The sequence below is a fragment of the Grammomys surdaster genome, unplaced genomic scaffold (assembly GCF_004785775.1).
Source record: "Grammomys surdaster isolate TR1022 unplaced genomic scaffold, NIH_TR_1.0 63, whole genome shotgun sequence".
NCBI lineage: Eukaryota > Metazoa > Chordata > Mammalia > Rodentia > Muridae > Grammomys > Grammomys surdaster.
The window spans coordinates 5,563,227-5,584,822 of record NW_021604565.1 but is presented as its reverse complement, the minus strand read 5'-3'; the positions used below and the strand labels follow the sequence as shown (position 1 = coordinate 5,584,822).

The following is a 21,596-nucleotide window of genomic DNA, read 5'->3' as shown; positions in this document are numbered from 1 at the left end:
GGGGTGGTATCTAACCTCCACACCAGGCTGTGGCACACCTACACACATACACACACACACACACACAGGGTTAGTAATGATGAGAAATGATTGTTATTAATTTTTATAATCTTCAACAGTTAGGAAACCATAGACCAAACCTGTACAGGAACGAGATCTGACAGAATGGCTGGTGAAAACCTACGATCTCTCAGCTGGCCTGAGGCCTGCTTTCTTCTCAATCAGTACACGTCCTTGTGAGCAGACACCTAGGACCCTCATTCCACACGGAGTCCAACCATTTCATTTGACAGATGACCAAAAGAGCTCCACAGAGTTTTACTGACCTCTCCAAGGTCACCAATTAGATAAAGGCAGTGCTGAAGCCGGGATTCTAGCCTCTTTCCCAAAATGCCCCATTCCCTGGAGCTTGGGCTGTGAAAGAAACTGGGCCACAGCAATGTCTCAGATGATGTTGGCTCTGAAGTTATTTTAATTATAAATCAGCACCAGAAACTAATGAAAGCATCAAAGTTGTGGTACAGATATAGACTAGAAGGGCTGGGAAACTGTAACTAAGAGAGAATATTTCCCAAGGGACTTTAAGTAATCTATATTTAAAATATCATGATTTTAGTGACTAGCAGTGGGGACAGGAAAATCTGAATAAAAAAATCACATCCTAATTTGGCAATATGAAATAAGTTAGCTGTGGTATTTCTTGGATTTTTCTAATAGAGAGTAGTAGTTTATGCAAGTACTCTCTACAGCTTTCATTAACTCGCAGGAATATATTTAATCATTTAAGTAAGGACTTGCATAATATTTATGGCCACTAATAATTTTTTGTAAGATAAATATACTAGGGTCTAGAGAGATGGCTCAGCCATTAAGAGCACTTGTTGCTTTTGCAGAGGACCCTGGTTTGAGTCCCAGCACCACATGGTGGTCCATAACCACCCACAACTCCAATCCAGAGAACCAAACGGTTTCTCCTGACCACCAAGGGCATCAGACAAACGTGGTGCACAGACATTCATACAGGAAAAAGATTTATACCCTTAAATACATCTTCAAAAACAAATGTATGTCATTCAAGATGTTTATTTATACTGGTAGGTCATCTAAACATTTTTGTTCATGCAGGTAGATGAATAAAAATCATACATGATATAAACATAGACTCAAGTCATTAACTGATGACCCTGGTGTTCATTTTTAGTGCATAAATTCAAAATGGGAATTGTTGTAATATAACAGTTCTGCTGGCTCTTGGACATAGTTATTCTATCTTCCTACTCCAGCTGAACCACCCATGGAGTTTGAGGTGAGCCTGGGAGGAGTGGGGAGAGAAGGGTGGGGAGAAAAAGGGGGGAGAACAAGATGAATTCCCTTGCTCTTCCCACAAGTGCTCTCTACCAGCTCATGATACAGCCATCGTCCTTGTGACAAGGATGACATTAAATATCTCACCCTTCCACAGCTCATTCTGTAAAATACATCAGCAGCCATCCAAGCCTAGATATCAGCGAGTTGAGAGAGTGGAAGGAGGCACAATGCTGTTTGGTTCGCTGTTGGCACCACTGAAAACCATGTTTGACAAATTTAAACATGCTTGGCAGGATCATCGAAACACTTTCCATCACAGCCCCGGGACAGCTCTGTGCACAGGAACAGGCAGTGCTGAGGATGCAGTCAAGGCTCTCAAGAGAGACCAATGGCTGAGGCCACAAAGCCAAAGCTTAAATGGCACCCTCACAATAAAGACCCAAACGCCAGCCTCCCATCCTTCCCAAGATCCAAGAACTATTGCCCAATTACAAAGTCTAAACTGTTCTTTGTGTTGCCTTTGCTTTCTCATCAGGGAGGTCGACCACAGTAGTTAACCAAAGTAAAGGAACACTATTGTCACCTGCCGGAGTGGGTTTTGCCTTCTCTCCCCTTTACCACTCATGGGATCGAGGCAAACTGATTGAGCAGAGGCGGTGTCCCTTCATTGGCAGGATCTTCAAGGCACTGGAAGGCATTCTTCTGTGACCAATTACTGCTTCTGTCATGGTAGCATTTTGTTCTAACTTAAAGCATATGTGTGCTTCCTAACACAGCTCAGGAGCACAGCGTGACTCAAAGGTTAAATACATTCCTTAGAAACTTAGCTGAGGGAAGACTCCTTGGAAGTGTGCAGGTGCAGAATTACAGCCCGCAACTGCTCACCGTAATGTCATACCCAGCCTTCTCTGCAGGCTCAGCTACAAGGCTCTAGCCCAGTTTTCCCATAAAAACACATAAACATAGATACATGAAATATCTGCTTTTGTCAGCAAAGAACCGAGCACACAGTAGATGTGTTCAGCACTAATCAACCTCAGCTTAAAGTGATTTTGTCAAGTTCTTTCCAACAACTGCAGATCCCAGCCTGAATTCAAACTCGGTGTCGAGAGACAGTTCAGAGGCAGACCACCTGACTGACCATCAGACAAGCTACGGTTCCCTCCCAGGACACCAAGCAAGGCTTGAGGTCTACCAGAGTCACTCTGTTTGATGGTACAAATGCACATCGCTTAGAATTCCAAGAATAATGAAACTGGCAAATGGACGAAAACCAATCATCAGGCAAAACGAAAACCAAGAACCTGGAGATTTTCTCAAGCAGCACAGGGAAAGGCTCAGGAAGACAGACACAGCAGCGTATGTTGTTCTTTGCTTTTTATTTAGTCACAACACATCAGTACAACAGAGGTCAAACCCAGTTCAGAGGAGGCTGTTCAAACTACACCTGCTAAAGGGATAAGCCGGTAAAACAATACTTTTAGAGCCTAAATCAAAATTTTAAAAAATGAATGAGAAAGCAGAGGAGCCTTTTAAGTATTGCAAGGACCACATTTTCATGCACCAAAAGGAAAACACAACATAAAATTTCCACTTAAAAGATAATATGGAAGTTCCAGGAAAGTCGGGTTATGCGTTTAACTGGCACCGAACTACTTTCGGACTACGATCACTTACGCAGGTCGACACTTGTGAACTTGAGATCCATAAGACTGAAAATGTTTTGCATTGCTTGGGGTTGCAAATCAGGCTTGGTCTACGTAACTGTCTTGCACGCTGCCGACACTCCAAATGGGGACCTAGTCTACCAGCGGCTTTTCTACACCCGAAATACCAGAACAGAAAAGCCGGGCAGGCCACAGTAGCTGGTCATCTGGATTCAGGACCACTGACAAGTTTGTCCCTTCACCTCACTGCTCTTAGAGGCAGAGAGCTAGTGTTTCTAGAATAAAGCTGCTCATCGGATTTGTCAACGCTTTGTTTGGAAATATAATCCTTTTCTGACCCTCCCTCCCCAAAAAATATCACTTATACAACACCTTAACCTGTCAAAGTATTAACAAAAAATCATGTTAACATTGAGCATAGTGGTTTGGGAAATTAATCCTCAAAAGATTGCAACTTATACAAGCCAGGAAACAGACCCCAAACACTAATGTTAAGATTCCCCAAGCTGAGGCAAATGGAACCATTCTTGGACAGACAGGTTTATAAAGTAAATGAGGCACAGAACAGACAACAAATCAAAGTGTTGGTTCATAATCACTACATCAATTCAATCTTTTAAACAAAAGTTAACAACTAATTTTTTTAAAACTAATTCATGACATGATAAAAAAATTAAAGAAAAAAGTAAACCAACAAACCTTTAGTCTTTAGAAAAAAAATTATCTGAAAATGTACCTTTTTCCTGACTTTTACTGGCGACTTTAAGGTGGTGTTGGCAACCGTCCCAGCACACCTGGGATCTTAAGCTTCCCCTCCCTTGTTCTACAGCATCAGTTCTTTAAAAAGCTCCAATCTCTGTCCCCCAAGGTCTATAGGGCTTGCCAAGGTTTGCTGCCTGCGTGGGTGTCGAAGGGCTCAGTAGGTGGAAGGAGCTGAAGGAGAAGGGGAAGGCTGAGAGCGAGGCCACAGAGGAGAGCAGCGGCGGTGACAGTTTGGAGGCCGAGGTCACCACGGGAAGCACCGGTCCCAAGCCGCCACTAGGGGGCGCTCGCAAGGCCGGCGCCTCCGGATGGGCAGAGGCCAGCCTGCCCTGGTGATGCGGCTCCGTGGGTGACGCCGTGGTGCCGGCGTTCCCGTGGCCATTCTGGGGTAGCAGCAGCGGGTGTGCGATATGTGGGTGATGTCCGAAGGCGCTTCCCCAGGGAATGTGTCCGAGGCTCCCGTGAGCGCCGCTCGCGGCTTCCCGCTGGGATGCGTAGTTGTTGAGATGGGAGACCAGGCGAACGCGAAGTGGATCGGAGGCATCGAGTCCTTCAATGATGCTCAGATAACGGGCAACTTCGGCCAGGCATTCCCGAAACCCCAAACTCCGATAGTCCATAGCCAGGGCGTGCGCGTCAAAATAACCTGTGCACAAAAACAAAAGAAAACCTTCAAGGCTCTGTTCATTTCCTGAATTTCTTCCACTCCAAAGGCAGCCCTTCCGGGCAACTACGAACAGGATTACAGCACAGATCATGGGTCCTGGAAGCTCAAATATTTTGGAGCTGACCAAAATCTTTGCATTAATCAACATTATATGTTTGCTAATGCGAGTTCAAAGCCCAATTAGAAGCTGCTGAGCAGAAATTGGAATTATACCCTACCAGCAGATGAAACTCTGTTCTCTCCTTTAATGTTTTCCCCCAACAACAACAAAAAATACATCAAGGACAGAGAAACCACAGAGCAGTGAAATTCATTAGACACACAGATGTAAGTTATCATCGTGGAGCTTTTAGGCACTTGGTCCTTGGTGAAGACTCTGAAGGCTGGAGACAGACAGGTCTCCCCCTGTTAGATTTTTCTCTACTTAGCCCCAGCAGGCCTCTTTCCTCCAATTCTTTTGGCAGTTCGTTTTCTAAATCCTGTATATAAAATTCTGACTATCTGGTTGTTGTTTTTAATAAGCCATTTCCCAAGCTTTTCTTAAATAGCAACAGACAAATGTGAGTGACTTGACCTAAATCAGGGCTGTCACAACCGGAGGAGCTCCAGGAGACCGGGAGACCGGGAGACCGAGACCCGGAGACGGCGCCTGCTTAAAGGTGCATTAGCTCAGTTGAAAGAGGGCTGGAGGGATATGTTCACTGTTCAAGAACCCATGTGCTGCTGAAGGTGCACCGGCTGGCAACCACATACTGCTCTCCCCACCCCCAAAGCAAAAGCAGGCAGGGACTGCACCAATCCCAGACTGCTCTTGCTGCTCCCCCCACACACACACCGACCACGCAAAGCCCCAGCTGAACTGGAGAAGAATACCTTTCCCTCCTGCAGTGTGCAGCATTTTCAGATGATCCACAGTCATCTGCAAGATCTCAGCTTTTTCTAGCTTAGCAGATCCCTAAAAAGATGACAAAGGGCTTATTTGACACAAGTGCCTTTGGAGAACTTAAAATATGCACACAGATATGAGTACATGTAATATACAAACGTAAACAAAAGCAAAATGAGATGTATCCACAAAATCTGTTGGAATTTGTGCAAGAACGTTCAACGACAAGGCACAAATGAGGTTAGAAGCACGGAGGAGAGGGAATCAGAAGGTGCTACTTCCTCCATTACCTGCTTCTCAAAAGCACTGGGTACCAGCCTTCTCAGCTCAGACAAACTGTTATTGATTCGGTCTCGTCGGCGCTTCTCGATGATCTATGGGAAGCAGACAAAAACAAAGGAGGACATTTCCATTATGACTGTACATTCCAACGAGAAGAAATGTGGGTTTTTTCCGTTAGTTAATATAACAATGTGCATATATATTTAAATTATTGGGAGTGGGGGTACTCACGCCTCTCCGTCTTTTCCTGGCCAAAACCTGGGACGATGTCGTTGGGGACATGGAACCCAGCGCTGAACTCAAGTTTCTGTAAGATGGGAAGCAATTGCCTTGAGAAAGGATGGGGAGTCGAGAGCCCTCCTGCACTCAGATTCCTTCGGCAACTTGAGCTGGAGGGCGCAGGGAGGATCGCTCACAGCCAGCAGCCGCCGGCCCACGGCTCCCGGCAATAGGGACCCAGCACCGAGCACCCCATCCTCTCCTCCCGCACCGGATGGCCCGGACGCTGCCAACTCACCCATTCTCGTCTGCGCTCTCCTTCTCCACCTCGATGGTCTCGTCCAGCTCACTATCGGAGGAGCTGTAATCCGGGTGAGCTCTCTTCATGGTGGCGGAGCGCGGGCTCCGAGGAGGGTAGGGCGGCGGGCAGGGAGGAGTTAACTGCAGCGGCCGCTCCGCGCTCAGCTGCAGGCGGTGCGTGCACACTGATCCCACTCACGCTCAGCCTCCGGTTAAAACTCAACCATCCCTTTCCCACGCTGCGCCCCTTCCCAGGGATAGGGGGAGGGCGGGGGGAGGCGGGGAGGTTGGGGCAGGGGCGGGGCCGCGGCTCCCGGCAACCGCGGGCTCTGGCCAATCGGCGCCTCGCTGCGCGGATTGGCAGCTGTATGGGGGCGGGACGAGCGGAGGCCGAGGCGGGCTGCGCCCCGCCCCTGGAGCCCGCCCCTGCCCGGCGGCAGTGCGTCGGCTCCGCGGGAGCTCGGCTGGGGGTCGCGGGCGGCGGTGGGCCGGCGGCGGGCAGGAATCGGGGGCGGCCCGGGACACCAGCCCGGCGATAGCCACCGCCCCGCCCCACCCCGCGCGCCCCGATTGGCCTGGCCGTGTGCCAGGGCCGCGCCTGCAGTGCCGCCGGTGAGCCGCACGCGCCGCGGGCCGTGGGAAAGTGCTGGCGCCCCGGCCGCCAGCCAATCCGGACCAACGGCGACGGCGGCCGCGCCGGCGGCGGCGGCGGCAGCTCTGGGCGTCCGCATGAATGGAGAAGAATAGCCGGGCGGGGGAGCCGGACTGCGCGAGGGCGCGCCCCCCCGGGCTCCTGGTGTGAACCTGTAATCGGAGTCCGGGCGCCGGCGGGCCCCGGAAGCCAACGCCCGCGTCCCGTTCTCTGCACTGCTCCCGGTGCCCCGCGGCGGGAGGCGCGCGCCGTGGCGGATCTTGCAGGACAAGTCGCCTGGGGCGCCGCTAGTTTGGTTGGTGGCCACCAGCTCTGGGAGCGCAGCCTGAGATCGATCAAGGAATGCTGCTTTTTTGGGTTTTGGGAACCTGTGAAGCTAGATAATCCTGCAGTGCTTCTGAGCTCCCGGACGGAATGCATTCCCTTATGCATCTCATTTCCGGGGAAGTGGACCGCTTGTATTCTGGGTTAGCTTGCAGGAGGGGTAGCTGTCCCCGGAGACATTCATTATGTTGGGATTTTTGCTGTTGTTTTGTTTTTTGTCCTCCCTTCCCCCTAGAGTTGGCTGCCAGATCCTCTCAGCAGGCGACAGGGTGGCGGCCTGGGTGTTTGCTTCTGAGGCTGACTTCGCTGAGGGGGATGCACGTTTCTGGCCGGCACTGCGCGCGCACACACATACACACACACACACACACACACACACACCCTTGGCCTCAGTTGGGGCCGGCGTTTGGGGTGCTATATGAAGTTTTGCACACCGCTCTCCCCTCTTCTCCACCAAGAAGGCCGACTTTTCAAAATAGATTAAATCTTAAGGATTGGTTCCGAGTCCAGCGTTCATATAAGTAGACTGCCTGGAGAAAAGCCAGTCTTTGTCCCGCTCAAAGGCAGAGCACTTGGGGGTCCACTCTTGGAGCCTGTAATTTTGTCTGTGAAGCAAAACATTAGGAGTAAGAGAAACTCATCACCTTTGCGAGCAAGTCTGTTTCTAGACCTGATGAGTTCTATAAGTGCAGACTAAACCCTGGTAACAGTTCTCTGTCTGCACACACTTTAAAGTTCTTACTGGACTTCACCCTAATGTCCAGCGCCTCAGCCCTCCAGGGCTCCTCTGAAAAGCTGGGGTTCCTCCATCTTGGCTTTGTTTTTCCTAGTGCTCATATCCCACCACATACTGCTTAGAAGTGGTTAGTCCAAGGTCAGGTTCACTGCCTGCTTCCTGGTCCATGTTCACAGCTGAGCTTCTAAAGGGCTCCTGTCACAAACTGGAAAGTCACCTCCAAACCCCTCCCTGCTGCCTTCATCTGCAGAGGTTCATATCACCTGCCTCCTCCGACTGCCTGGTGATGCAGACAGTTCCCTTCCCGCCCCATATCTCTCCCTAAAGTGACAGAGCACCCTGCACCTGAATCAGCATGACCTCGACTGCATATCTCTTAAGTTTTCCTGGTCAGTGGCACCTACAGTTAAGGCCTTCTTTGCTTTGGCTAGTTTTGGCTGATGTACAGAGGCAGAAGCAAGCAGCAGGTTGGCTGGTAAAAAGAAATGGTTTAAGTTGAGGGTGCTTGATTTTACACCATTTTAGATACCAGTAGGCATTGCATATATGCTTCTGTGGAAAATGAAGCTATCCTATTGGGTATGTGGTATTGTGTTCCTATAATCATAGAACTTTGGAAGTAGAGGCAGAATTTCATGAGTTCGAGACCAGCCTATGCTACATAGGTTCTGCTGAATTATATGTGCAATAAGACCTTGTACAAAATAAAAAAAAAAAAGATCTGTGGCTATAATTCAGGGACCCAGAACATGTTTAGCACTGATAAATAACATGAATGCTTATCTGACTGTCCATCTACCCAGTACTTATGCACTGTCTTCTGCTTGCCTGACACAGTGCTGACACCTGAGAGACAAAGGTGACAAGAGGTGATAAGCTCCACTCTCTCTGAACTCACATCTGAGGGAGAGACAATGCACAATGAGCTAACACACAAGTGGGATAGCTATAGGTGTCGCAAAGCCTAGTGGCACCTTCTGATAAGGAGACAGGAGAGAATGGGGACACTTTTATGAGGTCTGGGGGACGTTTTTTTCAGAGCCGACCAGGAATGTAAGATCTCATGTGATCAGAGGCCAGGAAGGAAGGGGTGTAGTGAGAGCTTCTCTCTAGTAGTGGGGTCTGAGAGGCTGAGCGTACGTACCAGGCTGTTTTCCCACCAGCTAGCTATAGGCATTTTTTTCTGGGAGATTTTGGGCTTCTTGCAAAGTGAATGGGGGTGCTCCAGGCTGGGCCTTTATGGGAAAGGCCTTTGTACAGCTAAAATTCCTATTCTGGGATCCTGCAAGAGACCCTTGTTCTGCCCTGTGCTATCAGTGCAGGAGATTTCACTAAAAGCTGCTGGAATTGGTGTCAGAAGGTGGAGGTGTCATGTGCAGCTCAGAAGGATAGGCTGCCTTGTGACCCCAGGCGCTTTCAGTCAACTTGTAAAGCAAAAAGTCTTTATGATAGCCTGCCTTTAATCTCAGCGCTCAAGAGACACTGGTCAAGCCATACTAAACGCTAGTCACCGAGTCAAGTCCTACTAAACGCTAGTCACCGAGTCAAGTCCTACTAAACGCTAGTCACTGAGTCACGTCCTACTAAACGCTAGTCACTGAGTCACGTCCTACTAAACGCTAGTTACTGCGTCAAGACTGGAGCAGAGACTGAAAAGTCACAGTCTCCATCCACCTCCTCAGAACCTTCAGACACTGTGCAAGTTATTTAACCTCTACATCTCCATTATCAGTGACATGAGGATACTGATAATAGTCACCATCCAAAGCCAGTTACGTAAAGAGCATCGATTACATCAGTGTGGCCATTTGCCAACACTAAATAACTAGCACACATTGGTGTTAGATATTGATGTGTCTGGTCGGTTGGTGAATGTAGCCATAGGTGACCCCAGCACTTTCTTGTGGTGATAGCTCACATCTGCTGAGATTATGCAGGTAATCTAGTAATCGGATATATTAACACAGCACCTCTAGAAAGTGGAAGAGTTTCAGCCTCGTGGGAGGTGATTGGTGCTACCTGTTTAAAGCAGCAGCTGAGTAAAAGGGCCGTCTGCTATTCATTTTTAGTGAAAGTGCTGTTTCTGAGTCTCTTATTAAGAAACATCCCCCGGAGCACACACTGCTATAAATAGGTGTATAAGTAAGCTTCACACTCACAGAGTTCAGCTTCTGTTCCTTTTGGAGATTGCCATCAGGTCAGAATCGAAGCAGAATGGCCCCAAACTGTCACAAAAGAGTCTCGACTCAGCAGCCATCTTCCTCCACCCACTGTGTGCAGTGCTCCCCAGAAGCCCTGTTTAGAACATCGCGTAGCCTTGTTCGATGCCATGCCACAGACAAGTGCACTTCCATTCTCAGGTCTCCTAACGGAGAGCCAGTGTGAGGTGCCCTGCTGTTTGCTGGATAGGCATGCTTAACTGTAAACCCCACAGGACACCATGGCACAGTGACAAGGACAGGACAAGTCACCTGCCTGGGTTTGAGTCACAGTCCTTAGTCACGTCCACACCTCAGTCCCATGAGCCTCAGTTTCTTCATCTGTCAGATGACGCTTCACAGCATCTTTTGGGGTGGTGACAGTGCCTGTAATTCCAACAGTTTGGAGATCATGACAGGAGGGTCAGTGCAAGGCCATCCTCAGCTACATACTAAGTTGAGAGCTAACCTGGAGTACATTAGACACTGCTTCATAAACAGCGAAATAAGAGAAGTGACCAGAGAGAGAGTGAATCCAGAGAGATTCATCCTGTAAGTTCTGTTACTCTAGAGAACACCAACTAACACAACAACAGATTATTCTTATCAATATGTGATGCTTAGTTGGATTTTTGGCTTTGGTTTTTGTCACCTTGGTACAAGATAGGGTCATCTGGGAAAGGAAAACTTAAATTTGAAAAATACCTCCATCAGATTGGCCTGTAAGCCGGTATGTAGGGCATTGTCTTGATTGATGGTTAATGTGGGAGGGCCCAGAGCCCCACTCTGGGCAGCGCTACCCTAGGCAGGTGTCCTAGGTGGTATAAGAAAGTGACCTGGGTAAGCCGTGAGGAATGACTCCTGATCAGTGTTTCTTCATGGTTGCTGCTTCAGTTCAGACACAAGAGTCCCACCTGCCGGCTTCCTGCCTTGGCCTCACGTGATGCTGGATTGCGAAGAGTAAGATGAGAATAAATCCTTTCTTTGCTCAGCTTGCTTTTGGTCATGAAGTTTTATCACAGCAACAAAAAGCAAAGTAAGACAAAATAAATCTAATTTTGAAAGGTCAAACATAGGAGGTTCCAGGCGATCCCCAGACTGGAATTCACAGACTCTATGGCTTTGAAACTAGCCAGCTTCTAACCGACTGCCTATTGGCTAGAACTGGCACTTCCTGGAGCTTTGATTTTAGAGTCAAAAGGATTTCTCTTTTTATTCAAAAGCACAGGGTAGAGATGAAGAAGAAAAGAGAATGGCAGGCACAGATATTCTTAGTAGACAAAAAAATTGAGACCAGAGTCTGAGGGAGCTGATATATCAGTTTGGAGGGAAAGGGAAGCATTGTTTGCTGTGTAAAGCTGGTCTGCACCACCAACGAACACCCATCCGCACAAGTGCTCACACTCCTTACCACATGGCATCCTGGGAAATCTTGGCACAGTGGAAATCTTCAGAAGAGTTTGGTTTTAGGGACAGAAGCAAGAGCCTTCCTGGGAGGATGGATGAAGTTAGCAAACAGTGCTCAAGGTGATCCAGTTTCGACAGTTCCTCCCCAGGTTAAGCTGAGAGCCTCGACCAGGGCAGAACCTAATCCAAGGGGGAGACTGAGTCACTGTAGGTTGGGAGGAGGTTCTTTTTATTATTGTTTAGATTTATTTATTTTTGGGTTTTTTTTTGTTTTTTTTTGTTTGTTTTTTGGGGTTTTTTTGCTGTAAAGAGACACTATGACCAAGACAACTCTTATAAAGGACAACAATTAATTGTGAATGACTTACAGTTTCAGAGGTTTAGTGCATTACCGTCATGGTGAGAAGCATGGCAGTGTGCAGACAGACATGGTGCTGGAGAAGGAGCTGAGAGGTCTACATCTTCATCCAAAGGCAGCAGAAGGGAACTGGCACACTGTGTACAGCTTGAGCTTAGGAAACTTTAAGTCTGCCTGCACAGTGACACATTTCCTCCAGCAAGGCCACACCTACTCCAACAAGGCCACACCTCCTAATAGTGCCACTCCCTATGGCCCAAGCATTCAAACACATGAATCTATGCGGGCCAGACCTAGTCAGACCACCACAGTGCACATGAGTGTTTTGCCTACATGTATGTCTGTACACCATATGCATGCTTGATCCCCTAAAGATGGAGTTACACACAGTGGTAAGCTGCCATATGCATCCTGGGAAATGAACCTAGGTCTTCTACAAGACATGTGCTGATACCCACTGAGCAGGCTCTCCACTGCAATATGGGCATAGATGTGGCCTCGTTCATATTCAATATCCAAGAGACTCTGCAACCGTGTGCTCTAGGAGTGTTTGGACTGCTGTCTTGTAACCCTAACCCTGACTCCACAGCCAGAAGGAATGGTGTTTGGAGAAGGGACCTCTGTTGGCTGGTTTTTATGTCAACATGACTCAAGCTAGAATCATCTGAGAGGAGCGAATCTCAAGTGAGAAAATGCCTTCAGAAGATTGGGCTGTAGGCAAGCCGATAGGGCATTTTCTTAACTAGTGATTGATAGGGGAGGGCCCAGCCCATTGTAGGTGGTGCCATCCCTGGTCTGGTGGTCCTGCTATAAGAAAACAGGCTGAGCAAGCCATGGGATAAACCAGTAAGACGCACTCTCCATGCCGCTTCAGCTCTTCATCCAGGATCCTACTGTTTTACTGTCTTGGATGACGAACGGTGATAAGGAAGTGTAAGCAAAATAACCCCTTTTCTGTTCTATTTGCTTTTGGCCATGATGTTTCATCACAGTGATGGTAACCCTAACTAAGGCAAGGCCCTTGGGAGATAATTACATATGGAGGAAGATGGAGCCATCATGGTGAAACTGGTCCTCTGATAAGAGCCGAGACCAGGAAGACCTCTTCCCTCCTCTCCACTCCTATCCCCATAGCCTTCTGTACTTTCCCTCTTCCTCCTCTTTCTTTATAGAGCACAGCAGACAGTAGCCAGACATCTGCAAGGCTGTACGGTAAGGATTGCTCACTGGCATCCCACCATGCTGAGACCCTACTGTCACACTTCCTGTCTCCAAAGCTAAAAGGGGATTCTTGTTGTCTACATGACTCTGTCTGTAGGACTGAGCTATGAGGACTGAAGGTAAGATAATTCCTGTGGCAAAACTTTTTTTTTTTTTTACTCTGAGGAACACGACACCGTTTTTACTAATCAATTTACTGTTTAAAGTTAGATGTTAATTTTTTCCTTATTCTCCATGTTCATATTAGAAATTTATATTTAGAAAATTATTCCATTACTCTGATTCCACATTATACTGCATAACACATCCAGCTTGTTCTCTCAAGACTTAGAACTCTTCGCTAGTTCTGAAATTCTATACATGTTTTATTCTTTGTATTACCTATATGTATGCCCTTTTTTTTTACAATGGAAAAAATAAGTTTATTGATATGTATATACCTTTCATTTTAATGAGCATTAAAGAAAACTATAACAAAATCTGGAGAATTAACAACAGAATTTAGGATAAGGTTTGGGGGATCATCTACTTGAAAAGTTCTGTAACATCCTAATACATCTGCTCCACTGTGTTTGACATGTCCTCCACTGTGGGATAGAGAGATGGCTCAGTGGTTAAGGGTACACACTGCTCTAGCAGAAGACCCAAGTTCGGTTTCCAGCATATTGGGTGTAGTCACAACCTTCTCTTAATTCCAGCTCCAGTGACTCTGATGCTTCTGGACTCTCTAGGCACAGTACCTTTATTAGTGTGCACATACCCACCCCCACCCCATATATATATGCATATGTGTGTGTGCAAGCCATTTTACATATATATATATATATAAAATTACTTTTTGAAAACATCATTAAAATACATTTTATTTTGTATATAATTGAATGAGCTGAGCAAAAGACACACTATTTTGCACTTTAAATACCCTATTTTCAGAGCAAGTGTGTTTATTTTATTATTTTTCAATGACTTTTTCAAATCCTTAGGGATTACAAGTTAATGAACTTAGGACAAGTTCCTTTCTATAACAACACAGATTTTGGTATTTCTCACATCTCTGCTTCAGAGCTTCTGTCTGGGGAAAATAACTCTTTGTGCTGAGAACTAGGTCTTTGGGTGTCTTGTGCCAATACTTTACTTCAAGTTATAGAGATATACCTGGCATAAGATGTGAGCTAGTATGCTCCAGGGAAGTTGAGAATCTGGCCCACTGTATTGGGAAGACTGTTCTTGCAAAGATAGCTACAATCCTGGAGAGAGGAACCCTGGTCGCAGTGCATTCTGGGAGTATGGCAAGTAGAGGAAGTTGAAATCTTGGAGGGAGGGTCCTGGGCCTTTTTTTTTTCTTTTCTTCTTCTTCTTCTTCTTTTTTCTTTGTGATCTTGTGTACCAGCCAGAGGCCAAAGGATCAGTTTAAAGTGGGATTTCCAAAAGAGAGAAACTGGCCATCTATTCCTCTGTCACTTGACAAACAGCTCAAGTGGAGAAAGAAGGAAACAAAACGTGTGGGCTGAAACCTCGAGCTGCTATCATTTTTGTAAAACAGAATACACTTGACTTGAAGTTAGTCAATCTGTTCCTGCGTTTGTGGGTACAATCATGTCATTACCTCAGTCCCTTCATCCCTGCACAATCACTGTATCAAATATTTAAAGTAACTTTTGGGGTGTTTTTGTTTTTGAAACAGGATTTCACATGGTAGCCAAGCTAACTTGGAACTCAGTGTATAGTTCCACTATCCTTAAACTTACTGCTTCAGCCTCCCGAGCATGGATTTCCGACATGAGCCACAATGTCTCTCCTTTAAAGTCTTGTTTCTTTGTCTGTTTTGGGTTTTGTTGTCATTATTTACTACCTTTATTGATTCTTTGTGAATTTCACATTCATGAGTTCCAACCCCACACATCTCCCCCTCCCTTCCTACATACCCTTCACCCTTGCAAACCAACAAAGTAAAACAAAAATTCTCACTGTGGAAGCTGCAGTGTGTCACAGTGTGTCCCATAGTATACACTTTTGTCCACAGGTCTTTGCTTGCAAATGTGTGTTGCAATGACTGGTACAATGTCTCTGGCTTGTGCTACTATCAATACTGAAGCCTCCCTGGGCCTGCTGGGTATCCTGCTGTTGCCCTGTGTATGGAGATCACGTAGTTTTAGATCAATAGCACTGGCTCCTTCACATACTCCAGCAGTTCATCACTGGAGTATATTTGTGGTGGGCCAGGACAAAGCCCTGGCCTGGGCCTGAGAAGTATCTAAACTGTTCAGCCTGCCAAGTATCCGCTGTCATGACCCAGTCTGGACCAGCTCTCCTGCCTGCCTTAGTGGCCTTTTGGGGGCTATCTGCCTGGCCTTTGGTGGTAACAGACCTCTGCTACTGCAGAGCCACAGACTCAGACATGGCCCTCAGGCCATGATCCTATTGTTGAAGACACCACATACTTGAGTCAGAGAACATAGAGAAGTCAAGCTGGTACAGACTTGGAAATGTCATTCCTACTGGATAGCTTCTTTGGTACTGAAATTTTCTATTCATGCTTCTTGGGGAAGAAAAATAATCAGTAGCTCTACCCAATTTTGAACTGTATGATCTATATAGCTCCTGGCCTATCAAGATATGTCCACTCAGACAATAGTGGTACAAACAGTGGTAACCACTTTCTGCTTGGATGTAAGGCCTACTTCACAAGACAGAATTCATGTCTGGAACTATTAAATACATATCCTATAAGCATAGTTTTCTGTGAATTTCATGATTTGTCAGTAAAATCTGTCTCTTGGAGGATTTTTGTACCCAGTTTCAAAAGTCTTTTTAATATTTAGTGGTTAGGGAAAACAACTTGTTTTCTGTAAGCTGGTTACTTTAACTGGCTCATGTTAAAACATTTTTATACTCAATACATTACTATCTTTGTTTCCTCTAGGATTTTCATTCAGAACATAAATATTTGCTGTTTCCATCCTACTGATTTCTGATTTGCAACATTTATTGAACTTTTTTTTTTCTCCTTGAAATCTGATTGGAAGGATTCATTCTTAACTTGACCCACATTCTCTGTGTTACTTAATTCATTGCTGTGACAAAATATCAGCCCAAAGAAGAAAAGATTTACTTTGGCTCATGGTTCCAAGGAACAGTCCAAATGGTGAGGGAGGTAGAGGGGAAGCCAGCTGGCAGGCATACTGTGTCCATGTCAGAAAAGCAAAGCGATAAATTCTTATGTTCATTCATTCACTTTTTCAAGAATCCCAAACCATTGGATGGCGCCACCTACATTTAGTGTGAGCTCCCCCCCCCTCAGTTAACCTCATCTAGGAAATCCCTTATAGGCAAACCCAGGGGTGTGTGTCTATAGTAGTTATAAATCTCATTAAATCAACAATATTGACCAACACATTTACATACAAGATTCTGCTTTCTAATAGGTAAATGTGTTCTACAAAGGCACTCTATTATATACTTTAAACAGTCTGCCTTGTGGAGTCTGCCATTCTTAAGGTTTGAGAGCACATCATGGTCCATGTTCATTGACATTCCCTTCTCTCTCTCTCTCTCTCTCTCTCTCTCTCTCTCTCTCTCTCTCTCTTTCTCTCTCTCTGTGTGTGTGTGTGTGTGTGTGTGTGTCTGTTTGTCTGTGTGTGTATGTGCGTGTGTGTGCATTCTGAGTCTCCACAATCTGTATTTTTTTTAGTGCAAGCCAGAATTTCATGTTTAGATGGTGAGAAGAAAAAAAATAGTTCAGGTTCTGTTTAAATGCAATAGTTCAAGAGTAAGTGGATGCCTTTGATCTTATTGTCTCTGTTTTGTCAAGTCAAAACAGGAAAAGGAGAGGATGTAGTCATCTAGGGATGTTGTAGAGAAAGGACACCCTTCAGGGTAGCAGGCAGGGGAAAGGATGGCCATGTAATACAGGAGTTATGCATCCCTGCAGGCAAGGAAAGTGAGTAAAATTATCTGTTAGACCAGAAATGAAGGGAGACTCCCAATCTACACTTGCTGATAGTTGAGATGATTTAAAATGACTTATAGAAGAAAGTCCTAAGTGTTGAGATCAGCTGGGAGTAAGTGTGATGAAGACTGTTCCCAGGGATGGAAAGATCATGGGAATGAATTATGAGAGGGTACTGAGCATCACTCAGCTTGTCAACGGACAGAAGTAACTGCCTCAAAATTCATTTCTACGCTAACCACTTGCAATCCCAACATTTGGTAGTCTGAGGCTAGCCTGGGCTGCAGTAGTAACTTCTAGGATGGCCAGGACTACTGTAAATAAACAAAACAAGTCACTTTCCATTTTCTAGTTCTGAAACAGTGGCTCTCAGCATCTAGCATGCATCACAGGAAGTTACTGTGACTCGGTTGGTCCAAGGACTACGTTTACAATCGATTATTTTAAGAAATCATTTGTCTGTGCTGATAGAGGTCCTGACTCCAGTGGGAAAGCTTAGAAGGAAACAAAGTTGCTTAGACTCAGTCTGTCCAGAGATCCAGAGATACACAGTATTCAACTGTGTAGCTTTGAGATCTGCCCAGTTCTCAGGAATGGTAAGAACCTACTTTCCCAAAGAATTAGGAATGTGTGTTAAATTCCCAATTTAAGCCATTTGAATTTGAGTGTAATTCCAGTGGTTATGGTTGGAGTTTGATGTCTAATAAAGTTGCTGCCTATCTTGAGAAACCATGATTCTCAAAATAAATTTCCCATGGGAAGGGTTCCACAGACAATAAAGGAAACCATTGTCTTCCTGTGTCAAATGAAATGCTCAGATATTTGAGTGCCAGATAAATGAGCAAGTAAAAGACAAAAGCATAGACCAGGCCATTCTTCAAATCTACAAAAGCAAAACAATTAAAAGTCAAGTGTGCATTACAATGGTAATAATAGAATTTAATAATATATATTAATTATACAGACAGAGAAACTGCTCCTCTAATGATTGTAGTACATAGTGGGTTTTTTTGTTTCATAGTTTTTGCTTCATTGTCTCACTGTGTAGCCCTGGCTGACCACCAACTTGCTATGTAGACCAAGCTGGTCTTGAAACCACAGAGATCCACCTGCCTTTGATGGGATTGAAGGTATATGGTACCATATGTGCCACCATAGCCAGCCTAGTCCACAGTTTCATAATGAACTACAATGTATCCAAATAATGGGGGGAGGAATACACACACACACACACACACACACTCATATCACAATTTCAGAACCTAGTGCTGTGCTGAAGGCAGCAAGAGTCAGAATCACATGGATTCAGGGATACTAACTACAGGGAATCAAATCAAATCAAATCTGGGATGGCTCCAGAATTCACCTTCCAAACACTTTCCCAGAGGATGCTGCCACACCTTGCTTAGAAATGTGCTTTAGGAATTACTTAAGGTAGCACTGTGGTTTGCAACTGGACCCCGTACTAGAACCATCCAGGATCCTTTTTCTAAAAAATAAAATTTGAGTTATCAGACCACATCACAAAATAACTGAAAGCACAACCTCTGAGAACAGAACCCATGTGTTTGTATTTACGTCCTCTGATGACTCCAATGGGAAGTCAAATAGAAACGTGACAACTAGTGATCTTAGGCTCCAGAGTGACAGCACCAGTGCTGCTATGGTATTGAGCTTGGGCATAGGTTTGGGGATTAAAGGAAGACACAGGCTCGGGTCATTCGTTATGAGAGAATGCCAAAGCTTCTACTGAGCAGGTTCAATATATACACCAAACCAGGGAGGGAAAAACACAAATAGGAGCTCAACTGGGGGGCAATGGTTTGTATAGTGGAAAGTCCCTGCCTGGAGCATCACACCTTCAATGGGATGTTTTGTTCTTAGAAAAACTGCAGAATGTTACTTGGCAGACAGCAGCACATGGAAAGTCTCAGCCAGAGCATGGTAGCCCTTTGGGGTCCTACAAGTGCCCCCCCCCCCATTTTTATTTTATAGGTGAATAGCGTCTGTCTTAGGTCACCTTCCGTGAATACCAATTACCCATCAATGGGTATCTCTGTTAGTCTCAGGGCCCCTGTCTTAGGTAGGTAAGGACTGCAAAGGAGTTGCCCATCATTGACTAACTATTCTCGGTAATGGCTGAGACAAACCTGGGCAGTAGGGTTCTCTCATGCCAGTGGCATGAGCACCTGCTTAGTAATTGCCTGGAAATGGGTCTGCTGTCTGCAAAAGGGACAAGGAAATATCAATCCTGCTGCAGCTTTTCCAGTAGTCCTGTTGCTGGAAACTATGACCTGTCAGGCCAAGTTACTTATCCCCACTGACATCAGAACTGGGGGGATTCTTCACAAAGCACCAGTAGTTCTCTTCCTAGGCAAGGCTCCATAGCTACAGGGTACATGCAATGCTCAGGAATCCAAGCAGGACTTTTGGCATCTTTAGGAAAAACACAAACAGTACCTCTTGCCCTGACTAACACAGGGTCAGGGCCTTTTCAAACACCAGATGACAATTCTTTCCATTTCACTAAGCCCAGTGTCTTATGAGCTCATTTCAATGTCTATCTGTGGCAGACAATGCATCCTTATCCACTAATAAAAAATTTTAAACCTTGCATGATGTGTGAAGCAAACTCCTCCTTTTTTTGTTTTTTCAAGATAATTTTTCAAAGTTAAATGTGCTCTTTCCACTATAGCCTGGCCTTTAACAGCTGAGCCATCTCTCCAGCCCTGAGTTACTAGTTAAACCAACTTAATATTATCAAAGTTGCGAATTTTTAATCATACCCAATAAACACTATTATGTTTTTAATATAAAACATAGAACAACAATCATTCAAACAATGAAACAAAAATAGAAATTAACACACTTGGACAGATTGGCTTGCCAAGAACTGACAATAGACAGGAAAAGCAGAACTAAGGATTTCTCCAGTAGGAGCCAGAGAGAAAGCAGGATGTCTCCTGATTTTCTCTTGCTCCCAGGAGGGCTCTGAAACAGCCTTTTCCTTCTCTTTTGCTAACACGGCCAGAAAGAGGACGACTGCTTTTCTGAAACCCTCTCTCTGTCTCATTTTCAAGGTCTAAATTTTCATCTCCTTCCTAGGAGGTGTCATGCAAAGCCTCAACACTCCCGAGTTACTCTCTTTTAGTACCTGAGAATTCGCTTTGGATAGATTTTCTATTTTAACCCTTGCTTCTTCTCGCTCTCTCATTTTTAGCTTCTCTTTGAGTTTCTCTGCTTTGAACTGCTGAATGCAGTCATCGAAGAGTTTCTGGTTCATCTCCATGAAGAGTTTCAGAGCATTGTATATCAAGCCGTGTATTGTCTTGTTCTAGTGGGTCTTTGAGTTGTAGTATAAGGATGGAAACATGATGGACAGAATTTTCGCTACACTGTCACTGATTAAACTCATGATGTACTCATTATTCCAGTAATAGAGTGCCCACTCTGCCACCTGGAAGTGAGAGCTGGAAACACATTTGGCTAACTGTCGGAAAAAAAGGCTCCATGATCTTCACAAATTCTGATGGTTCAATTACATCTAAAATTTCTTCTAATTCATTTAAGAACATTACTTCTTTTGAACTGTAAGTCTTTGGCCAGTATTTGAGAAGTGCCATTACCACTGTTTCAGTGAGGGTGCTGTCCTTCTCTAAAAACTGCATGACACAGTATTCCAGCTTGGGATGGTAGACACTCAGGGACCTCACTTTGTGCAAGGGCAGCAACACCTTCAACAGGAAAGTCTTGTGCTCTTCCTTTAGTGGTAAAGGCAAATTCATTAATTATACTTCCCAGCATCTCCAGTAACTCTGCTATATCATTGTGGTGCTCTGTCTCATAGATAAAACTATAAAATATATTATTGATCTGTTTCCTGATTTAAGCACACAGATCTAAGAACTTCACATAGATTCTGTGCAGGGTCTTTTTTTAGAAAATCTCTCTCCTGAGGATCCTCGCTGTCAAAGAGTTCTAGAAGCTGCAATACAAACTTCTGATCAATATATTTCTTTGCTATATTGGGCTGGAAATGTGGAGACTCTAAAAATCTTAAGAAAAATTCACAAACAAGCTGCAGATGAGGCCAGGCTGCTTCTAACATTGGTTCATCTTCTTCTGGGTCAAATTCTGCTCCTGTAGGATTGGAGGAGGGTGGCAAGATTTGGAACATATTAACTCCAAATGTGTGGATGACTTCGGGGTAAATGGGCTCTGTGATCGCGTTCTGGTTGTGGGTGATATACTCCACCATCTCGCATAGCGCAGCTCGCTTTACTTCTTTCCACTTCAGGTCACTCAGTGGGTCAGAAGCAAAGAGGACACAACACTGAAAAAGCTTCTGGATAAAAAGCTTCTCCTGACCCACAGGAGGAATGTCTTTTAATGATGAGAGTTTTTGCAGTTCTCTATTATTGCTGGCATTAAGCTGTGAAGAGTTCTGCCATTTGTCTTTCTTCACAGGGATGACGATGGGCTGAGAGACTGGTACTTTTGTTTTAGTAGATGTTGAAGACTGGACAGCTGCAAAGCTGTTTTTCCTGCTGGTTATCTCTGCTTCTGCTGTATCTTGTCCCTCTTTTGAACCTTTTCCACTTTTTACCAGTTTTTGGTGATTCTTTCTCCTTCTTGTTTTTTTTTTTTTTCAGCACAGCTG

General features: G+C 45.3%; 1 protein-coding gene and 1 pseudogene across 1 annotated transcript; both read right to left on the bottom strand.

The window, feature by feature from the left end:
* Positions 1-2,668: 2,668 nt before the first annotated feature.
* Hey1 (hes related family bHLH transcription factor with YRPW motif 1) lies at positions 2,669-6,345 on the bottom strand. Its single transcript, XM_028767068.1, has 5 exons — positions 6,090-6,345; positions 5,804-5,879; positions 5,581-5,664; positions 5,278-5,359; positions 2,669-4,383 (listed from the first exon to the last, which is right to left on the bottom strand). The coding sequence occupies exons 1-5, from the start codon at positions 6,176-6,178 to the stop codon at positions 3,815-3,817; spliced, it is 900 nt and encodes a 299-aa protein (XP_028622901.1). The 5' UTR covers positions 6,179-6,345; the 3' UTR covers positions 2,669-3,814.
* Positions 6,346-20,059: 13,714 nt separating this feature from the next.
* Positions 20,060-21,209, bottom strand: LOC114620354 (annotated as a pseudogene).
* Positions 21,210-21,596: the final 387 nt, after the last annotated feature.